The sequence below is a fragment of the Calypte anna genome, chromosome 5A (assembly GCF_003957555.1).
Source record: "Calypte anna isolate BGI_N300 chromosome 5A, bCalAnn1_v1.p, whole genome shotgun sequence".
Lineage (NCBI taxonomy): Eukaryota > Metazoa > Chordata > Aves > Apodiformes > Trochilidae > Calypte > Calypte anna.
In genome coordinates this window covers 35324603-35346430 of record NC_044251.1, presented here as the reverse complement: position 1 = coordinate 35346430, position 21828 = coordinate 35324603, and the positions used below count along the sequence as shown (strand labels likewise).

The window sequence follows — 21828 nt, the reverse complement described above, 5'->3', positions numbered from 1 at the left end:
TTAGCTGGGAAAAAGGAAGTTGGAGAGGCAGCAGAAAGTTCAAAGGAATATAAAACATTTGAAGGTGATGGGCTGGGTGGCTGTTGGTACCTTTTTTAAAGATGTCTGCCAATCAGTTGTCTCGTGAGTGATGCCTTCCCTTACAGAATATCACTGATGTGAGGAAGCATCTGGCATCACAAGCCTAGGTGCTCCCATCTAAGGCTCATGAAAATAAGATTGAGTCTGTAGAATGACTTGACCACAAATTTCACTGTTTTGTTGGATGGATTATCTCAGAAAAAAGGACTTGGGGAAGAAATAAAGGACTTAACTGTTTTGGATGGGTTGATCTGCCATCTACCTTCTTTCTTAACACCTGCTGGAGGGATAGATCTGTGATCAGCAGGTTGAAATAAAAGTATGGTCTGTCAGTACAGCCACTGTTTCCAGTATTGTGGAGTGTTCTCAGCTACCTCTTTACATGAGATTAAGTAGAATGAGCTTGTTTAGTCAGGTATCTTTAGCCTATATTCTGTAATAGTTGCTATGCTGTATTAGAAATTTAGCTTTTAACCTAAATGGGTAACGTTTTCTGTAGAAAAATTGTGCTGTGAACTAAAAATAAGCAAGGCTTGCAGACATGACCTTTATCTTCAGCAGTACAAAGGAAGCTGTTATTTAAAAGAAACTGCTATGTTTGGTGCTATTGAATTATAATCTTCATCCTGGTTTTTGGACAGTTGCCACTGTCATTTAACAGGTGAAAACAATGTCCTTTTAATTCAGAAAATGAAGATGTGAGAAAAACATGGGTGTGAGATGTATGGAAATCTACTAGTGCCAATAGCTACTTGTTTGCCAAAATCTGCTGTGGTATTTATAAATAGAAAAGTTGGAAAACGGTTTCCATCTTCAGCTTGTGTGAACATGCAGGCAACTGAAGCAATGGCTCTGAGGCTTCAACCCAGCTCTGAGAGCAAGGAGCTGCCCTCCATCCTTTGTTCCAATGCAATTTAGAGCTGTTCTTGGATTAAATGTTAAACCAAAAACAGATGTTAATAGTAGGTAAATGACTACGAGCTGTTAATAAAGGATATGCCATTAGCTGTTAACCGTACATCATCTGTTGGGTGTAGTTCATGTACCCCTTGTTTTGAGGAAGTTATAATCTTGTGAAGTTTGCCATTTCTTTTGTTGACCTTTCATCAAAGAAATGGGAAAAAAGTAGAGAATGACCTGGTGTCTCAAAATTATTTGATATAGCAAATGATTGTGTTATAGATGGGATTGGGTGGTGGATTTTGTCATTGTGGAGACAGGTCAGAAAAAGTAATAATTTATTCTATATTTTAGGTTTTAGGTTTTATTTTAGGTTTTAGGTTTTATTTTAGGTTTTAGGTTTTATTTTAGGTTTTAGGTTTTATTTTAGGTTTTAGGTTTTATTTTAGGTTTTAGGTTTTATTTTAGGTTTTAGGTTTTATTTTAGGTTTTAGGTTTTATTTTAGGTTTTAGGTTTTATTTTAGGTTTTAGGTTTTATTTTAGGTTTTATTTTAGGTTTTATTTTAGGTTTTATTTTAGGTTTTATTTTAGGTTTTATTTTAGGTTTTATTTTAGGTTTTATTTTAGGTTTTATTTTAGGTTTTTTAATATTTTCTTTTTAAAATTTTTATTTAAAATTTTTATTTTCATTATATAATAATAACTAATTTATTGAATAGTAATAAGCAAAATCACATTCTTGAGGAAAGCAAAAGCAGGTTAGCTGAATCCTGCAAATATATGAATGTGCAATCCTAAAAGCATCCCTTTACCCATACCTAGGCTCAAAGTGTTTGGCCACTAATTTTTTTTTTGTTTGTTTGTTAGCCAGCAGTGGCAAGCCAAATGGTTTTGGTGTTTGACTTTGGCAGTGCAGAGTGGTAGGAAGGATTGTTGAAGACACAACACTGCCAGGCAATGATTGGTGCTTTCTGTGTGTCTGTGTCATTTTAAATAATTAAATTCCATTAGCTGTCTAGAAAAGAATGAAGTTTGATCTAATGACTTATAACTGGCTTAGGCTCAGTCACCTTATGGAACTATCAAAGTTGAATATAGAGAACCCACAACTGACAGTTCCCCTCCTTGATTAAAACTGCTGATCTGAGGTGTTTTGTACCACTCAAACTGTCAGTGGGCTTAAAGGCTTAAATCCTGCACTTCCTTGTGATCCAGAGTGGTGTGAGTTTGGTAGAAGTCCAGATACGCCTTGTGTCTGGCCTACATTGTCATATTCCTGCCAGGAGGGTGGTATTTTCAGAAGTCTGTCTACTTTTCCTGTTGCTTTGGAATGTTTAAATTTCTCTCTGAAGCAAAACAAAAGGAGTCAAATCTTTTAACACTGCTCAGCTTGTGCTCAGCTTCTGAAGCTATGGTAGGATCTAGGTTATCTCTTGGGAAATGCAAGTCTTGCTTCACAGAACTCTGATAAAAATGTTCTTAGAGTGTGTAGAGCAACTGAATGAGACTTTTAATAGTAGTCTAAGAAAGTGTCCAGTTTTTTTTGAAAGTGATTGTATACACTGTTTGAATGGTCTTACTCAAAAAATGTGACAAAATTTTGGGTTTCCGGTGCTTATGACTCTTTGTCTTTATTTAATCACATATCTTCTGTTTGTCCTGTTGAAACATTTCTCCTACTTCCTCCCAAATGCCATGATTTTTGCAGTCCTGGTATTCCCCTTCCTCCCTGCTGGGGAGGCTGATTTCTTGTTTCCAGCAGTGCCTGCAGATGCTGTTGGCCTCTCCCAAATGGTTTTGCTCCCTTGATCTGTCACTGTAAGAGCCAGAACCTGCTCAGCTCTTTTTTGGTACTTTCTGTACAGAGATGTAGGAGCAAAAGCCTGAACTGCACGATGAGCCAAAACTACCTGGAGTGTTGGGGGTTAGAGATTCTCTGTTAAAAATTAAAGGCTTGCATAGTCTTCCTGCCCTTTTCAGTAGGGAGGCCTAGCTGTACAACTGATCTCTTGCTTGTGTTTTCATGACAGTTGAGTGGATAACATGGGTAACATCAGCATCAGGGAACTCGAGGAACTTAGAAAAGGGTGGTGGTGGTTCTTGTAAACTCATTCTTGAGTATAAGACATTCTGGTGAGGCATCTCAAAGAAGGTTGCTACTGAAAGGCTGTAGAGGACTATGCAAGTTATCTTGCCTGTTACCATCAGTGGTATGCATTTATTATTTTATATCCTAGTGGCAGGCCTCCTGGGGTTGTTGGCAATTATTTTACAAATAGACACAAAGTTAGATAGAAAAAGAATTTCATGCTTTGCTTCTGTGTTGGTCAAGAAACTGAGGCACAGTCTGCACTTGCTTGCTTGGGTGGTTAGTGGGTAGAAGGGGACAGAGCATCCTACAACTCTACAACTACCTGAAAGGAGGGTGTAGCCAGGTGGGGGTTGGGCTCTTTTACTAAACGACTTTCAACAAGAGGGCATGGACTTAAGTTGTGCCAGGGGAAGTTTAGGTTAGATATTAGAAAGAATTTCTTTACGGAAAGAGTGATCCGTCATTGGAATGGGCTGCCCACTGAAGTGGTGAATTCTCCGTCCCTGGAGATATTTAAAAAGAGACTGGATGTGGCACTCAGTGCCATGGTCTAGCAACCGCAACGGTGGTTCAAGGGTTGGACTCGATGATCTCTGAGGTCCCTTCCAACCCAGCCAATTCTATGATTCTATGAAATGGGGATGCTGCTTCCAGGAGGATGTGAGCAAGTGTACTGAAAGTAAAATAATGTAGTACTTTAACCTGTGTCTACAACAGTAGGTAGCAGAGACAAATTAGAAAAGTAGATGAAAGTGTCATTGGAAACCCAAAATCCATACTAAAAAGATGCTTTCATTTTTTAATTTTAGACTAGCTCTAGTCTGTTCTTGTGGACTGAATGCTTCTTTGCAGGTAGAACACATTAGGTGTGCTCCTGGCATAGTGTTTTACATTACCTTAGTTTAACCTAAAAGGAAACTAATTTTTTTGTTCCAAACTATCTCTGTGATGTGAACCAGCACACTGTCAAAAGTAATGATCAGGCAGTTCACTTAAAAAGCATGTTCCTGGTGTGAACTAGTGCAAATATAGACACTACTTTAGAGCTACTTACTACTAGGTAACTGAGCAACCTTTCCCCATATGTTCTGGGTAAACAAGCTGGAGCCATCCCCTCTGTCAGCTCCTTCACAAGACTGTAAATACTGGAGTGAGAATGTTAATTTTCAGTGACTTCCAGTGCTAGAGGAGAAAAAAGTGTAGGAAAAGGCTTGTATTTTCTTGTCTAATAAGAAAACTGGGGATGAGAGGAAAGGTGACATGCTTTCAGGTCATGAAATTACATAAGTTCATTAATGAGTATCTTTTCCTTCCATATTCACAAAACCAATCCTGCTATTTCAAAAGCAGGAAAGTGGAAAAAGTGCTCCTGTGACAAATATGAGTACTGTATGAGCTATAGCATTGAATCTGGATGCTCAGAGTTGTAGGATGCCCTAACAGGTAGACCATATTGCTGTCTACTCTGCAACAATTATTCTCTTAAAAGATTAAACAGGCTTTCTTATAGTTATTTTAAGTAAATAACTAATATAAAGCTATTGTTCTGGCCTATGCAACACCATCCTGTTCACGTCATTAGAAAATTTAGTGGTTTTTCATTTAAGAGGGTCATTTCTTCCCCCACCCCTGAATGATGCATTTTGCTTCTGCTCCTAATGATTTGCTTCATTTTCCTGTGTTGAGTGTTTTGGCCACAGCTTGCAGTTGAAATATGAGTGGGAGAAGCTCCCTCCAAAAAACTTGCTTAAAAAATTACATGTAAATATGGCACAATGATCTTCACTTAAGCTTTTCTAGGAAGTGCAAGATAGCATTCAGGCATAGTTTGTGGTAATGAAAGGTTTATGTCACATTGCCTGTGTCTTCCCCAGGATTATTTTGATGTAGTTTCAGGCTATGTATTTTAACTTGAGAAGTGGTTTGGTTTTGATTTCCTTCACATCAATGGTTTAGGTGGACTTGTATATTAAGTGCTGAAAAAGCTCTGTAGCTAGATGTAGGACAGAATTTACTTAGATATACTCTCATTCGTTTGTACTATGAGTGTTCTTGAAAGGCTGACCAGAGTAGATTAGTAAACAGATGAAACCTGTGGCAAGAAGTTTCTCAGGCAAACTTTCTGCCAGAAGTTTCTGAACCAGAAAACCAGGACTCTCAATCAGAAGTGATTGAACCTGGAGAACAAACTGAAGATAGTACAAAAAAGCTGAGTTAATACTCAGTGATGAGAACATCTTAAGTTTTTAGTTTGTCACAGGTGTTTTCCTTTTGGCTAGGGAGGAGTTAAGAAAGGTGCTGAGCAACCATGGATTGCAGACAGTCAAGATCTGGGAATAACTCTGCCATTCCACATCACTTTCATAACAGCCATTGTGAGATTACTATAAAATGATGGAGGCTGCAAAGTCCCACCTCCTGCTCAAAGGTCTTGTTTAGCCTGGATTACTCAGGGCCTTTTCCTCACAAATAATTTACCTGCTTACATACAGCAACAAACCATCTTTTGAACACCTTGTGCCATCTGATTTGGAAGTGCTGAAATTAAACCTAGCTTTCACTAAATAATTACAACACAAACATCCTCAGAAGAAAGCAAAGACCAGTGTATAATGGGAAAGTATATGTATATGGGAAAGTATAGCTCTGGCAAAACTTCCATTTTATTGATTTTTGATAGTTCAGCTTTTTACATAAGTCCAGGAGAAGCAAACAACTCAATTTTCTTTCTCCTTTCCTCACTTCCCCCACTCCTGTCTCATACTACACTGGTATCTTTGAACTGCCTGTATTGCTAGATGCTTCTATTGATGCTAAGTTTACTCCTCTAAACACAAAGAAATTTACTATTGAACATCTTTCTTCCTTGACTTGGAATTCAGCTGTTTGAAGCCCCACTTGCTTATTATAACCAAATATACTCCATGAGTTGAATTATTGTGGTGTTATCTACTTGTCTATGACAACAGTGTTTTTCCTACACAGTTGCAGTTTCTCTAATCTCAAGACTAAACTCTTATCTAAAAGCTTTGCTAATGTCAGCCCCTGCCAAATACCATTCCTCCAGCCTTGTCTTCAAATTCTTGTTTTCCATTGCCACCACCAGACTCGCATCCAAGGAAAATGCAAGCTGTGAAGCATGTCTGTAGAATTACCATGATCTCTTCTGCAAATTCTTGGTTTCAAGATAATTGCTAATTACTCTTCTATTCCTATTGCACTCTCTTTGTGCTAATCCTGACCTGAAGGGACGCTTTGGTCTGGGAACCAGATGCCTGTACTTCAACCTTCCATCAGGAAGTTACTAAACTGTAACAATCTATTTATGGTAGCTTCTTTTGTACTGCTAATAACCCAGCAAAGGCTGAGATTAAGCCATCTCTGATTTTGTTTTGCGTGCATTTGGTTGTAAAGACAAGTTAGAGCCAATGAAGTCAGCAGAGGGGAAGGACAAAGGAAGTAGAATCTTGATTCCAGTAAGAATTTTCTTTGTCTGTTGAACAATGGGGATCCTTATGAATTCTCTAAAGTTGGCTTTCTTATTTATTCAGATGTTAAAAATTTAGGGTTGCAGAAACTTCCAACACATTTTTCTTAATGGGGAGTGGCAGGGAAGAAGTAACTTGACCCACCATTAATTGCACTGGTGGTTTCCTTTTGGCCTTTGCACAAGTGGCTGTTACTTGAAAAGGAATTTTGTGGGTTTTTTTGTTTGGTTTTGGGGTTTTTTGTTGTTGTTGTTTTTTTAACTTGATGTTGCTTTTTTATCTGTCTTTTGGACTTCTCATAATGGATCATTAACCTTTTTTCATCCTTTTGTTTTGGCTTTATATTTTTCTTGTAAATTACAATAAATCCTCATTTTTTTAAATCGATTTCGCTTTATTGATCAAATCTTGACCAAGGGGTGGCCAAGATCCATGTAAACAGTATCTTTTTAGAAGGAAGTGGAATTAAAGCTGCTCTAGCACCTGCTAATGTAGGATGCGACCAGACTTCCTGTTCAAGAGGAAATCCTAATTTACTCTTCCTTGTAAACTGGAGGCTGATCAGTTTACCACATAGTAACCTTTTGACTTATAAACACTGTGTTCCTTTTGACTGCTTTTAGCCTCTAGAAATTATTTCCCTTGGGTTTGGTTGTAACTTCAACAGTAAACTTTTTGACTTTGAATATCATGAAAAAGCAACAACCTTTCCTGCTGAACTGATTTTAATGCAGTCAAGCATACCTACGAACTCAAGTAGGTACTTAAGATGTCTCAGATTTTTAAGGAAGTAGCTGTATTTTCCTTTGCACTCTAAATACAAAGAAACTTGTTATCCATTGGGTATGGAAAACAAATTGAGTTATTGTGATTTGCTTTGTGATGCAGGCTTTTAGCTCTTGAAAAATGGTTGTTATATGTGGGTGGGAAGTTGGCTCTGGCTGGAATAGTCATGGTGAATCACTGGCAGTAGTGCCAGGTTTGGCATGGATGGAGGTTTGGGTTGGGGCCAGTAAAGTGAGTTACAGTGCTTTTTTTATCATTTATTACCAGCCCCTGAAAAGATTTTTCTGTCCTTAAGGAGGAAGGAAGAGATCAAATTTAGCAGGAGCAGTATGTGTTTCCTCTTACTGCTAATACAGCAAAAGAAAGCTGGTTATGAAATCATGTTCTCCAGGCTTCTGACAACCTTGATTAGATGAGCCATTGGAGGTGTCTGGATTAGGTGCACAGCTGAGGCTTTCCTTAGGGATCCTGCAACTGTGAGGTTTTGAATGAGGAGCAGATACTGGGAATAAAAACTCAGTTCTAGGACCTAATATTAAAAAATTGCTTTGTGAGAATGTCAATGCAGATGCCTTCTGCCTCTGCAGAAATTTAAATAATAGGCTGGCAGCATAACCTGTTCTGTTCCTCTGGGGAATGATACAGCTTCCTGAAATGGTGGAAGTGGATTGATTCACAAGGAACCAAGACTTCTCATTTATACTTTTCCTTGTCTTCCCCCACCACATTTCAAAGACTTAAGGATTTATTCTCAGTTGTTTTATGGTATTCAAGGCATGTTGACAATAGAATGGTGGTGTTAAAACTAAAGGAGTTTTCTTTCTTTGCTTTTTCCCCTAGGCTTTAGGGCAGCACTGGCATGCATGTGCCTAGCTCCCTTTCAGAGTGTTTTTATGCATCTCTTTGCTGGCAGTGTGGCTCTTAAATTGTTTATAGACATGGTCTTAAAATAATAAGCAGAACACTTTTTGTTGACCTGAAGGAGCAGTCTTTTTGATTATAATGTGTGTGAAATAAGTGTTTAAATCCCCATACATTAGCCTGTGCCTTTCTTTTTTCTTTGGGTTTTTTTTTCTTTTTTTGTTTTCTCTAAGTTCAGACTGTTTACACTTGTAATATAAATTAGTGCTTTTGTTAGCTTAATTCTGTTACAGATAACATAAGGATACTGGTCTCTGAAGAAGTCTTGTCACAGAATTTCAGCTCTGTTTAAAACAAATGAATTATTAATAGCTTTTGTTTCTGTTCTCTCTCCTCGTTTCTCCAAAGAGCACTTTTGTTATATGACTAGAGAACACTGAGGACATAATAGTTTCTCAAGAGAATCTTTTATACAGATTTACTCTAAGTCCCAAGAAAATTGACAAGACAGCTGCCTCTCTGGCTGCTCTGGTCTTTCAAGACTGTAGAACAAACTAGCTAATGTCTTGAAATCTATCCTTACACAAAAAAAAAAAAAAAGCTGTGATGCTTGATGCAGTAAGCCAGCAGTATCCTTTTGTAAAGCAATTTCAACTTCTGCATATCAATCACAATTTGAATTCTAGTGTGAGATGATGATTTTGAGAGAACAACTAATAAATGTACAGTTCTCATAATGCATAGTGCTTGGTGGTGTTTGTTGCCATGATATGTAATATGGTTGAGGAAGCAGAGTTCCAGTAAGAGGTTCAACAGGACTAGAATGTCCCTTCTAAAAAGAAGTAAAATTTTGTCATCTGTTGCACAATGAACAGTTGACCTTGTTCTTGAGAATGGTAAGTGTAGAGTGTTCCAAATACCTGTAATGCTGATAATTAAGCATCATGTTGCTAACTTTTAACATGTGAACTTACATCTTAGGTGTCATTATGGTTGGCAAGGACAGTTCTGTGATGAGTGTGTCCGCTACCCAGGCTGTGCTCATGGGAGCTGTAATGAACCATGGCAGTGTAATTGTGAAACCAACTGGGGTGGCCTGCTCTGTAACAAAGGTACTTAACATTAATGTACAGGAAAAATAAGTAAAGTTGCATGATTAACTGATAACTCAATAACCATTTTTTTTTCTGCTCTTGTGCAACTACCTGAGTATTTCTGTGCCTAATGTTTTTATAGCAGATGGTACCTAAATGCCTTAAGAACAGGAAGCTTAAGACAAAAGGCTTGGAGTGGTCATGATTCCTCTAACTCCTGCAGTCATCTCTTGAGCATCCTTTCCAGTTCTGTGGATAGCAATGAGATGACAGGCTAGCTAATGGAGTATGGGGTTGATGTGGGTAGATAATGTTCAAGCCAGAAAGGCATCTGTATGTTTGACTAGGAATGAAGAGGGTGAAATTTATGTTCTCTGACCGACACTCTTCTTTGTCCAGATCTGAATTACTGTGGAAATCACCATCCCTGCCTCAACGGTGGAACCTGCATGAACACTGAACCAGATGAATATCGCTGTGCTTGCCCAGATGGCTACTCTGGAAAAAACTGCGAAATTGGTACTTCTGGATGTTGCATTTATCTTCAGAAAACTGAAACACTTTTAGGCATTGCTGTGTTCTAGTTAGCCATTGTGGCATTTTTGTGTGCTCACTGCATTTTAGTTTTGTAGAGTGGAGAGGCTGTTTTCTCCTTTCCAGAAGCTTGGCTTGGTATCTGAGAGGGCAAGTGTGAAAAGTGATGGCATGCAATGCTGTCCTTCCAGCTTGATTTGTTACTTTGTGTGACAGTGGGGATATGCCATCTCCATCTCCCCTATCTAGTGCCTTAGGCTTGCTATAAAAAAAAAAAAACAACACTGAAGATGACAGAAATGGTGAAGCAGTTTCCTTTGGGTTTAGATCAGACCAAGAATATTTTTCCCCTTTGGTTTCTTCACTTCCTTAATTCAAACATCCAATTTGGGCTGTAGTCTTATGTAAGAGAGTTTGAGGTACACTTTCTGTTACCTTTCTAATAGCTACCCATTTTTTTTATTTTCTGGCTTCCTTGCAAATGTGCATTTTCAACAAGCTGGGGACTGAGGAAGGTAGTAGTGATGGGCACCTCAGTTTTAACTGTCATATGGAGTTTTGGCTCAATTTTTAGCTGCCCGAATGTGATGATTGTCCTTTTTGATCAATGGAGACTTAATTTTTAATATTATCCTTTAATACAGGGCTCTTAATACTTTCTGATTAATAACACATGTTAATTCATATGGAAACCTGCTCAGGCCCTCCTAAGGCACAGTCTAAATAAAACGTTTGTTTTCCCTGTTCCCATTGGCAAAATGGAGAGAAGTATTTCAACTTCTACTTCAGAAGTATGCCTTCTAGACTAGAGTCTAACAGATCTGTGTCTGTCCAACATGAGAAACTGCTTCCTAATTCAGCCACACTACAAAGATAGAATATTGCTTTTTTTTTCATGTATGTCTCTGTATCTGTTACACAAAGACTAAAGTTTTCACATGCTGGAGACTACCCTGGTTTGGAGACTTCCTGACTATTCTGTCTCTGGTTAGAAAGGTCAAGTGCACAGTTTGTATTTCTCTCCTATTTTCCTTTAAAAATTCTATATTTAGAGAAAAATTAGAATTTTTGCTTCAACTTTTTCACCTGTAATATTCAGTTGGGTATTCTGCAGTGGCTCTCTTTGCCATGATGGATTGTTAAATCCTTTTTAAAAATTTGTTATTCTTACTCTTCTTTCCTTGAATTTTGCTGTTCTTTCAAAGTTTTAAGCATGAGTAGAAAGAACCCATAATTTAATTTCACCTAATTGTTTGGCCTTTATTTCATGAAACTCTTATCTGCAGAAGGGTTTCCCATTTATCAGGGTAGAGATAATCTTTTAACCTCTAATAAGTGCTTTGTGGTATTAATTATGCTATCAAAACTTGAATTTTGCTTCAGCTGGTAGATTGTGATGCAAAATTCTGGCAAAAATGGATGAAATTTTGGTTTGGCTTGCTCTAAATTGTGGGTGGGAAGCACTTTGTCCCTCTAAATGAGGCAATGATAAAGGTAGACATATTTGTGTACGGATTATTAGCTGTAGATTGGTATATGAGCTTCTTTAGGTACTACTACCTAGCATCCTATACAATGTAAATTCAGTTTGCAAATGAGAACATCCTTGAAAGAAAGATACCAAAATATAAATGCAACAATTAGAAAATCTTACCTAGTAAGAGGTTTATATTTTTTCTTTGTAAAGCTTCTTTGGCTTCTGAATATGAAAAGTGATGGCTTACTATGCCCCTCTTCAGCTTGACTGTTGATTAGTGCAACTTCTGCTGATGTTACAGCCCTACATGGAGTGACAGCAAGCAGTACTGCCTGCAATTGCCTGTAGCTCTATTCTTTGCTGTTTCCAAGGAGCAGTGTTAGAATGAAGCTAAAAGATCTTTGTTATCTAAACTACTACTCCAGTTCAGACCTCTTCATACAGTGTATCTTTTTTGTCTCACTGAAGAAAGAAAAATAACCAAACAAAAACACAACCCAAACCTGACAGGAAGCGGTAGATTAATGGGGAATTTCTCTAGCTCCTGGAATATTAAGATACATGAGTGACCTGCCTACCTGTAGACTTTCTACAAAGAATGCTGAACCTTCAGTGAAATCTTGCTTCATTCTTGTACTGGCAATCTTAGTTTCTGCAGTGGGAGAGGGAAACTCCAAACTTCCATACAGGCATCTCTCCACAGGCATCATGCTCTTGATCACTTTTAATCAGAATACAGTTTCTAAGCATATAAATTCTTCTTAATTGGTACTGGAAGAGTATTCAGCAAGAATATCTTTCCCTCTTTCTTCCCAGCGGAGCATGCTTGTGTATCTAATCCCTGTGCTAATGGTGGAATTTGTCATGAAATTTCATCAGGCTTCAAGTGTCACTGCCCATCGGGGTGGAGTGGACCAACATGTGCTATTGGTGGGTATGGATTTACTGGTTGTGGACAGGTTGGTTTGGAATGGGTTGATGCATCGTGCCTGGTTCTCATGCTCTGTGGGTGTGGAATTCAGTGTTAGTCTCTTCCCTTACCTGTCTTAACAGCTGTGTGCTGGGGGGCAGCCTCTGCAAAGACCAATGGGACTGTGCAGCTGGCACTGTTTGCATTTGAGACCTGCAGGTTATCAAAAACATATCTGGACTGTATCCAAAGAAATGCCTTGTTGTCAAAGCTTGTTGGACAATTTCTGATGCTAGCTGATATAATGCAAAACACCACATGGTTTCACTTTGAGATGTAAATGTGAACATGAAACATTCTGTTCTTAAAAGTAGTAGAAGAGTAGATTTACTCAGTTGCTTCAGTGTCTGTTTTGGAAGACAGGGAAGCAATTTAAGTGTATTGTGGTCCTATGTAATTGGTTTGCATATTCTTTGTGATTTGGAACACAAGATTTTTATCTATTTTTGAGCAGAAACTATCCTTAAAAAAATACTGAGTAAACTTGTTATGATCTAGGGACATGATTTTTTTAATCGATGTGTTAATTGTTGGCAGATTAGCTGAATTGGTGTTGCAGATAAAAAGTTGGAGAGATTCTCTCTCCTCTGTCTCAAAGATATGAGAAAAGCCTAAGTAAAAAGTTAGAAACACCAGTCTGTTCCTAAACTTATTTGTTTGTATGTTCTTCCCCTTCATCCCAAATTAAGTTTTTAAAAACAAAACAAAACAACAAATTAAGCCAATTTTAAGCCATGTAATGGAAGGCACACTTTAACTTTCCAGATATTGACGAATGTGCATCTAACCCTTGTGCTCAAGGAGGGACCTGTATTGATGGGGTTAATGCATTTGAGTGTATATGTCCACAACAGTGGATTGGAGCAACATGTCAGCTTGGTAAGTAATTACCTTCAAGTTTGGAAGACCACTGGATGTTATTCCTAAATAATTAATAACTGAATCGTTTCTGACATTATGATTGAAGAAAACATTGAAGATGTGTGTGCTCTTGGTGTCTTAGCTCATTTTAATAGATCTTGAAGGCAGAAATTTCAAGTCAATCTGCAACTACTCAAGCCCCAATTTAAGCTTACTTAAAATACTTCTTCTAGAGTGTCCAATTAATTTTCTGTTTCAAAATACAGCATTGGTGATGGTAGCTCCTTCTTTATGGTGGCAGAACAGAAACTGTAAGCTTGTGGGGGCAAGAAAAGGATTTGTCCTGACTAACATACTGCCTTGATTTTTGGCAAAGGGAAAAGTAAGATACTAAGCATGTGCTGCTACAAACAAGTGTGCATTAAAAACCTATAGTATTTAAATGGTTTCAGTGCCCTTTCTATGTTATAATATAAGCTTCTGATGCTTGAATTGCATGCAAACTTTGCTTGGTGCAGTGGTAATCTGTTTCTGGGTTTGTTCTTTATTCTCCTTTCTTTTATCTTCTTTCACAGATGCTAATGAGTGTGAGGGGAAACCCTGTGTTAATGCTTACTCTTGCAAAAATCTCATTGGTGGATATTACTGTGACTGCATTCCAGGATGGACAGGAGTAAATTGTCATATAAGTTAGTATTTCTTTAGTATATATGTTAACCACAGGATGCTTTTATTCTTTAAAAAAAGTTTATGATGAATGATAGCATGCATATTTGTACAAGAAAACAAAACAAATATTGCCAGGATTTCCTTAAATTTCAGCAATCTAAATTGACAGTACTGTCTAAAAATTTAGAAAGATAATTGGTATTAAATTGAGCTTATATACACACTTAGATAACTGTAATAAATCTCTCCTCACTCGTACCTGATTCTGAACCAATATCATGTATTTATTCAATGTAATGTACTTGTTGGCAAAAACATTGCATATTAAATCAGCTGATAGCATTTGCTTTAATTTCTGTTTATAGAAATATATAATACATTTTCTATTAGAATATTAGACTCAAGACATCAAGCATTCTTGCTTTCTGCTGAAACATTTAGAAAAATAATTTCTGAAATAACCTGCATTTTTATACCAGACCTGTACTTTCACAGCTTCATCTTCAAATACAAATTCTAATGACTTTAATATTTTATCCATAGATATTAATGACTGTCACGGACAATGTCAACATGGAGGGACTTGTAAGGTAACTCCTGTTTATTACATGCCATGTTGAAAATAAATCTCGTTCTGCCTACTTATGAATTCTGTAGTGTATAATTACTGGTTGATTTAATGAAGTTATATATTAAGTGTGGTGTAGCATTTACAGACTCCTGCTCCTTTTCATGAAGTTTTATGTGGTGCTACTGTGGTCCACAAATCCAGACTGTGGATATAGCTTGGGTTCTTGTGTACAAGTTGTATCAGTAAGCAAAGATTTATATTTTTTGCCTTTTTCTCCCCTTCTGTGAAGGATGAAGTGAATGGTTACCACTGCTTATGCCCTCGTGGTTTCACAGGAAAAAACTGTGAGATAGAAACAAATGAGTGTGAAAGCAATCCATGCCAAAATGGAGGCCGTTGCAAAGACATGGTGAATGGATTCATTTGCCTGTGTTCCCAGGGATTCTCAGGAGTCTTCTGTGAGGTGAGGACAGTGGTGACCTGACTGTGTTACCTTCCATGGGTTGAATTCTCAAAACGTATCTGGGTTTAAATGGAAGTAACCCAAGTCTAAGGCATTACAGACTAATGTATTTGTTAGTTGACACTCCATAAGCATATAATGTGTGCAGTGCTGCTGTAGCTGTAGTACTTAAATTTACACTCTGGTAAACTGCAAGCTGTTGCACATAGGTGTTGGTTCTTGTAAATGTTCTGAGGCTGTAAGTATTCCTTAATCTTGAAACATTTTCCTTTGCAATTTTCAGGACCTGTATTCTTCTCTTACACTAAATGTTTTATGTTTCCATCCTAATAACTCTGAAGTACATGATTGAATTATCTTTCAAGGTATCTGGCTGTTGGTAGGAGCAGCCACATAATTAAAGGCAGGCAGATAGGCAAGTATTGGCTCCCAGAACTTGAGGTTATTTTAGGAATGTGTAGAGGGATTCTCATCTGAAATACTGATAATCCATAAAGTAATTCATTATAATGAAGATCTGCGTTTTTCTAGGGAGGACATTTGGCTTTTCAGTGTAACATTTTATTGTCCTAAGTATGTATTTCCTGGCTTTTCCTGATAGCCAAAATCAGGTGTGTTGTGGCTAGTAAGACAGTGTCATCTGGAGGCATTGTGTTAGAATTTTGTTGTATTTGCTCCTGAATTTATTGTAGGGGACATGGGAGTGATCTTTCTTAAATGCTGAAGTAATGTTATTCTGAATTATTTGCATTGATAAAAAAACAATGCCTTCCTTTTATTCAAAATCAAAGGGCTGCAGATCCTGACCAGGGTAAGAAAACTGGAGCAGTACCTAAGTGCTCATGTACCATTTCTACAGAAGGATTATTGCTTGAGTGCTCTACTCTTGGCTGATTCATACCATAATGTGTAATTAAAGTTTTAGCAAATGTGTTTGAATAATAGGGGTAGTTGGCTGCTTGCCTTGTGTGTTGCAGGAAATATCTACCATTGATTCCAGATGCTAAAGTACCAGCTACTGAACTTACATTGGGAAGGGGAAATTTACACTAATGGAAGGAAACAAATGGAGACATCTGATAGAGATGATAGAGGAGATCTGAGAATCTTTCTCAGACCTTAGCTGTTTTTTGTAGTTTGCTTTGAGTGTTCCATATGAGAATGCAAAAGAAAAATGTTTACTGAAAGTTCTATTGATGCTGGAATTGTATGTGCTCCACTGAGTTAGATACTTAACACCAGTGATGTTCCTTCTGTTTTGGTTAGCTTTGGATTTTTCTCCTGTTTAGCTACAAGAGCTACTAAAAATAGTAACCAAATCTACTATTATAGTTAATTTTATGTCTGAGTTTCAGAAGGCTATCTTTCTCACAACAGAGATGAGAGAGGAAAAATTCACATGTGGGGAGGAAAGAAGTCCTTAAGAAAACCAGTTTGGAAGAAAGATACTGTGGAGTAACAATATCCCTTCTTAGGCCTCTTTGTGGGTTTTGAGGTTCATTTAGGGCATCACCAGTCAGTGATCTTGTGTCAAGCTAAGATGTAGAACAAGCAGAATTGCTCTGCTGCAGTAATTTGTCTGTGTTAAGGGTTATGCTGTGAAATCTAGGTTTAAGGTTTTGTTTTTCAGTGGTGGTAAAAAGATGGTAATAAGTGTTAAAAATGTACATAGTATCTCTGTGTCTAAATTGGCATGGTGATAGTATTTGTAAGAATAAGGCCCTGAGCTGCTTGATCTAACTAGACTTCCTTTGAGCAAGACGTGGGAGTAGCTGACCTCTAGAGGTCCCTGCCATGTGTTTCTATAAAAGATTCTATGTGTTAATTGAGATGGGAAGAGAAGTTGCTCTAGAGAATAGGATTTTTTAAAGGTTCTTTCTATTTTAAGTTTCTTGCAGACAAAGTTGACAAGTGCACTGGTGTTTAACTTGCTTTATAGCAGTTAGTATGTGGGTGTGAAGGACACAGAAGTTATTTTAAATCACAGCATAGTCACAGTAAGATGTCTGCTAACGACTTGTTCTTTGCTAATTAAGTTATTGCAAATGTGCTTATTCAGCCTCCTGCAAAGGAATATCTTTTTAGCAGTATCAGAAATGCTTTGTGTTAGGATTGGTTAAAGTAACTGAATTTTTTCCATGTTGCAAGGAGAAATGTAATATATTTCATTCATAACCTTCTCAAAACTACCTCAAAACTTGAGGTACCACATAAATTAGCTTCATCTTTGTCTTTGTTACCAAAGATAATACTGCTTACTCCTGGGAAATGAAGCAGCTGCTGCTAACTGTGGTCTCTCTTACAGATGGATATTGATTTCTGTGAACCTAACCCTTGCCAGAATGGGGCTAAATGCTATGATCTGGGAGGAGATTATTACTGTGCCTGCCCTGATGACTATGATGGAAAGAATTGTTCTCATCTCAAGGACCACTGCAAGAACAATTCTTGTAAAGGTACCCGCTGTTGTCCAGAAACTTGTCTTAATGCATTGATGATACATCAGATGAGAAAATCAGTATTTTTGGAATAGCATAGTGCAGAAATATTTTGATTGTACTCCTGTGGGCTTTGTGAAGCAGTAAGGCAGTGAGTGGTGCTTGTAACAGTCCTTATTTATAAAGGGGGAAAGGGCAGCTTGGAGTTAACACGACCTTTAAGTCATTATTAACCTGAACTGTTTTTGAAACTAACTACTGATCGGTGATGCAGATTTTAGTCTGATCATATACTTTTCATTCTTAGTAATAGACAGCTGTACAATAGAAGTCTTCACTAATGCTACCCAAGAAGGGATCCGTTTCATTTCATCTAATGTTTGTGGGCCTCATGGACGGTGTATTAGTCAACCAGGAGGAAATTTTACTTGTGCCTGTGAAAGAGGTTTTACTGGAATATACTGCCATGAAAGTAAGTGGGAGTGTCTTCTAAATTATGTTGTTGCTCTAACAGTTCCTTGAAGTTTTTGTTTTGAAGCTTTACAACATACAGTCATTTAGGTTTGAAATGATCTCTAAGATCATTGAGTTCAGCCATAAACCTGACACTGACAGATCCCAATAAACTATGTATGTCTCTTAAATACCTTCAGGGAGGTATTTAAGAAGAAAACATTAAGACTTTAATAAAGTTGCACAGAGCATTTTGTCAGGTGTACTGTTTGAAATCCAGTTTCTTCTGTTAACAGTTGTCTCTTTGTAGTGGTTCATACTTCCTCTGTGAGAGAAAACTGATTTCAGGTCAGCTTCAGTGTGAATGCATCTGTACTCAATGCATTTATATACAGTCTTATAAAAAGGCATGAATTTCTCCAATGTGGGGATGATAGAGAAGGAGCAGACACATTGACAGCATAGGTTAGGTACACATGCATTGCTGTTCCAGGTATTTCTTGAGCATCAGCCTGTTTTTCCCAGGTAAATTTAATGCCCTGGTTCACCCTTTTGTGTGAGAGAGAATACATCTGGAAACCTTACCAGACTTGAAAACAGTTTGAGCTGTTCTTGTGTATGTACAAATGGAGTATAGCATTGTGTAGCTATTCTGAACACAAGTGTAGCTCACTTCTCAGGATAGATGAAGACAGCCTTGAGCAATAATTTCTTTTTTTATAGATATCAATGATTGCCTTGGGAAACCTTGCAAGAATGGTGGGACGTGCATTGATGAAGTTGATTCATTTAGGTGTTTCTGCTCAAGTGGCTGGGAAGGAGAGTTGTGTGACACAAGTGAGTACTGCTAAGTATTGAAGTGTCAAATAAAATTACAGCTTTGTTGAGATAATTGGTGGTGGTTGGTATGTTATGAATAATAAAGGTTAAATTTTCTGTTCCATAGTAACAGTCTAACCAGTGTTTGCAAAATTATTTTCAAGAAGGTTTTTTGGTAGCAGCTCTAAAAGGCTCAATTCCTTTAATAGGACTGCATTCTGATTCTTTGGTGCAGTACAGGTTATATCTCAGGAGAAGAGAACTTTTCTCTGCTGAGGAGAGGCAAAAGTTGAATATATTCTGTTAGGGGGTCTCTTTGGTATATTGCTTTTATTGGTCTAAGCATATGTACTTCTTAGTATTTTATATAAGTCTATCACTGCCCCACTCATAGACAGTAGTTTCCAGACTTAAAAAGCTTTTTATTTTCATGCCAGTGCAAGTTACAGTACGCTTCCAACTTACTGACGGAATTCATAAATTTAAAATCTACTCCTGCAATAAGAAAAGTACTGATGAAGCCTGAATTTTTACTCTGTAAATATCACGAGTCAGCATGTTGTGTTGCTTCTTTGGTGGGAACAGACCTTTACTCTTGCTATCCTGGCTTAAGGCATATTGGGCCTTTGTTGACAAAGTATACTAGGCCAGTTCTTGTTAAATTATCTCAACGGAAGCTGCATTTTGTTCTCGCACTCTGAAGCTAATTGTAAATTGTGGTTGCAAGGACTTGCTGGGACTTATTATAGGACACGCACCAACTGAGAAAAAAAGACTGAGAAACTTTTGTCAGCTATGTCTGTCAAAAGAACTTTTTGCTGAGATGAAATTCGGTCTGGAATTATGATGTTCTACCTAGTAAACATCTGTCTCAAGAATTTTCTCTAAACTCATCTATGTGGGTAAACAAAAAAGTAAAATTAAAGTCTGTGTATATATTATGTTAATTTGAAGCAAGGCAAGAGAGGGAGACTTAACTCACTGCCTTTTGTGGGTGTCCTGGGGTAGAACTCCTTTTCAGGACATTGCAGTCCCTACTAGAAATTTTTCTTTGAAGTTAAGAATATGGCTGTTTGAAAAAATAAAACTACTTTGGTGCTGTACTTAAAATCTTGAATGATGCTTTTTCTCTTAAGCTGTCAAAAGTCTTTCATAGTTCACATTGTTTTGTATTAAATCAGAAGTTTTTCTTTGTCTGTATAAAGATAACCTTTAGCTTAAATAGGAACACTGTTTTCCTAAACAGCACACAATTTCTTTCCTCTGTAAAGAAGCATTTTAGACTTTCTCATGGCCTTGTCTAGGCTAGTTCATCTAATTTGAATAACTCTTTCTAGATTTCAATGACTGTTCTCCCAACCCATGTCACAATGGTGGCCGATGCATTGATTTGGTAAATGACTTCTATTGTGAATGTAAGAATGACTGGAAAGGCAAAACTTGCCATTCACGTAAGTGCTCTTTGCTTTGATCTTGAGTTTACCCAAAGATTTGCGTTCATTCTTCTCATGAGACTAGAGTTCCTGAAATTTAAAGTAAAAACTGTTGCAGCAAAATAATAGTTATATTGTCATTACTTTATCTAAGTCCTCTGCAACAAAATGGAACAATTGGAAAATGTATTCCATCACAAAATCTAGTGAAATAGTGCCATAAGAGATGCCCTTAGATTCCACTGTTTTCTTGCTGTATTACAGCAATTGTTCATGGTATTTTTGTATTTAAATATTGTTTCTTTAAAAAGTAATTTTGTGATGAAAAGTGTTTGGTCTTAAAATTCTGCAAGACCAATGGCAGCTAAAACTGTTTTATTGTGATGTATAGGGGAATATCAGTGTGATGCCAATACTTGCAGCAATGGTGGAACTTGCTATGATGATGGAGATACATTCCGCTGTTCATGTCCTCCAGAATGGATAGGAAGTACTTGCAACACTGGTAAGCTTTTTAAATTGTCTGATAATGAAGCCAGAAATACTGAAGTGTTTAAATAATAACTTCACTGTTTAGTAAGTAGGCACATTGTTCTTCTTGCTGCCTAGTTCAAAGCTGTTCCAGTTGGCTGGAGACTGAGTCTTAGAGTAATTTTTCCACTGTCTAGAAGAACATCACCTGGCAAAGCACTGATTTCTAGGAAACTTTTTTCCACAGGCTGCTTACATGTTTTTTGCATAGCTTCTCCTAAACACATTTGGAACACTTGGACTTTCCTTGACTTTACTATTAGCCTTCAGAGATCCTTGTGTAAAGGTTTTTTTTTGGAACTTAGTCCCCTGCTTTGCTTGAAGTTCATAATGTGAATAGGTTTGGTCAAGGGAGGTGTATGAGCAGATGTATGCAAGAAAAATGAAGTTCTTCCAAGGAGATTTGCAGGGTTACTGCCTGCTGTCGGTACCTACTCTAAATCTCTCTGGGGGTTGAACGTAGCCTATGTGGCACATTTTTCTGAATATGCGACTTCTCTTGGGTGTAAGAAGCTGGATGAAGCTAACTTTGTCTAGCTTTTCTCCTTTTTAGACACAATTGTAGTTTTATATAGTTATAAAGCACACTTCATGTACTAGGTAATTTACTGCCAAAGTAAGAGTTCAGCAGTATTTGAAGCATGCTGACACAGGGAAAAAAGTTATTTTTTTTAAATGAAATTTAATGGTTCAATCAAATATTGAATTAGGATGATGGCTGAACACAGGTGAGAGATTTTTCATGTGACGTGACTATTTGAAGTCTTTCTGACCTACTTGTAAGTCTTGCACTGCTGACTAAAATGATGTTCAGGATTGTGATGTTGACAGGTCCAGTTAATAACTTTTTGTTTTCTGTGCTAAATTGTGACCTTTTCTGTTTTCAAAGCTAAAAACAGCAGCTGTATTCCAAACCCTTGCATGAATGGTGGAACATGTGTTGGCAGTGGGGATTCCTTTTCTTGCATCTGTAAAGAAGGATGGGAAGGACGTACATGCACACAGAGTAAGACTTTCCTTTCTACCCCCTCCAGTCCTCTGGATATTAGGAGTGTCTGGCACAGAGTTGTTAACTGAAACAAAGCAAGTTTATAGAATTCATGTGCCAAAATACTGAATCACTCAGGGTGGTAGGTAGGGCAATACTTGAGTAATGAATAGAGAGCTTGGAAAAGTATGTGCAAAGGCAGGCAGTAGTGTACATACCATCATTTTCTGAGGGTAGCAGTTAACTGCTTTGATAAATTAATAAAATTAGTTGGTTAGGTGTGGTAAAGCCTGCAACTTTGATATTTTTCTGAGGCAT

The 21828-nt window shown here is 37.5% G+C and overlaps 1 protein-coding gene across 1 annotated transcript in view; it reads left to right on the top strand.

Annotated features, from left to right (window-relative positions):
• The window catches only part of JAG2 (jagged canonical Notch ligand 2), a 68790-nt gene that overhangs the window by 34066 nt on the left and 12896 nt on the right, over window positions 1–21828 (top strand). The window contains exons 6-18 of the mRNA XM_030452455.1: window positions 9191–9321; window positions 9703–9822; window positions 12131–12244; window positions 13050–13163; window positions 13721–13834; window positions 14358–14404; window positions 14675–14848; window positions 17154–17304; window positions 17594–17758; window positions 18463–18576; window positions 19896–20009; window positions 20383–20496; window positions 21412–21528. Coding sequence (XP_030308315.1) covers window positions 9191–9321; window positions 9703–9822; window positions 12131–12244; window positions 13050–13163; window positions 13721–13834; window positions 14358–14404; window positions 14675–14848; window positions 17154–17304; window positions 17594–17758; window positions 18463–18576; window positions 19896–20009; window positions 20383–20496; window positions 21412–21528 — 1589 coding nt within the window. The remainder of the gene's footprint in view (window positions 1–9190; window positions 9322–9702; window positions 9823–12130; window positions 12245–13049; window positions 13164–13720; window positions 13835–14357; window positions 14405–14674; window positions 14849–17153; window positions 17305–17593; window positions 17759–18462; window positions 18577–19895; window positions 20010–20382; window positions 20497–21411; window positions 21529–21828) is intronic.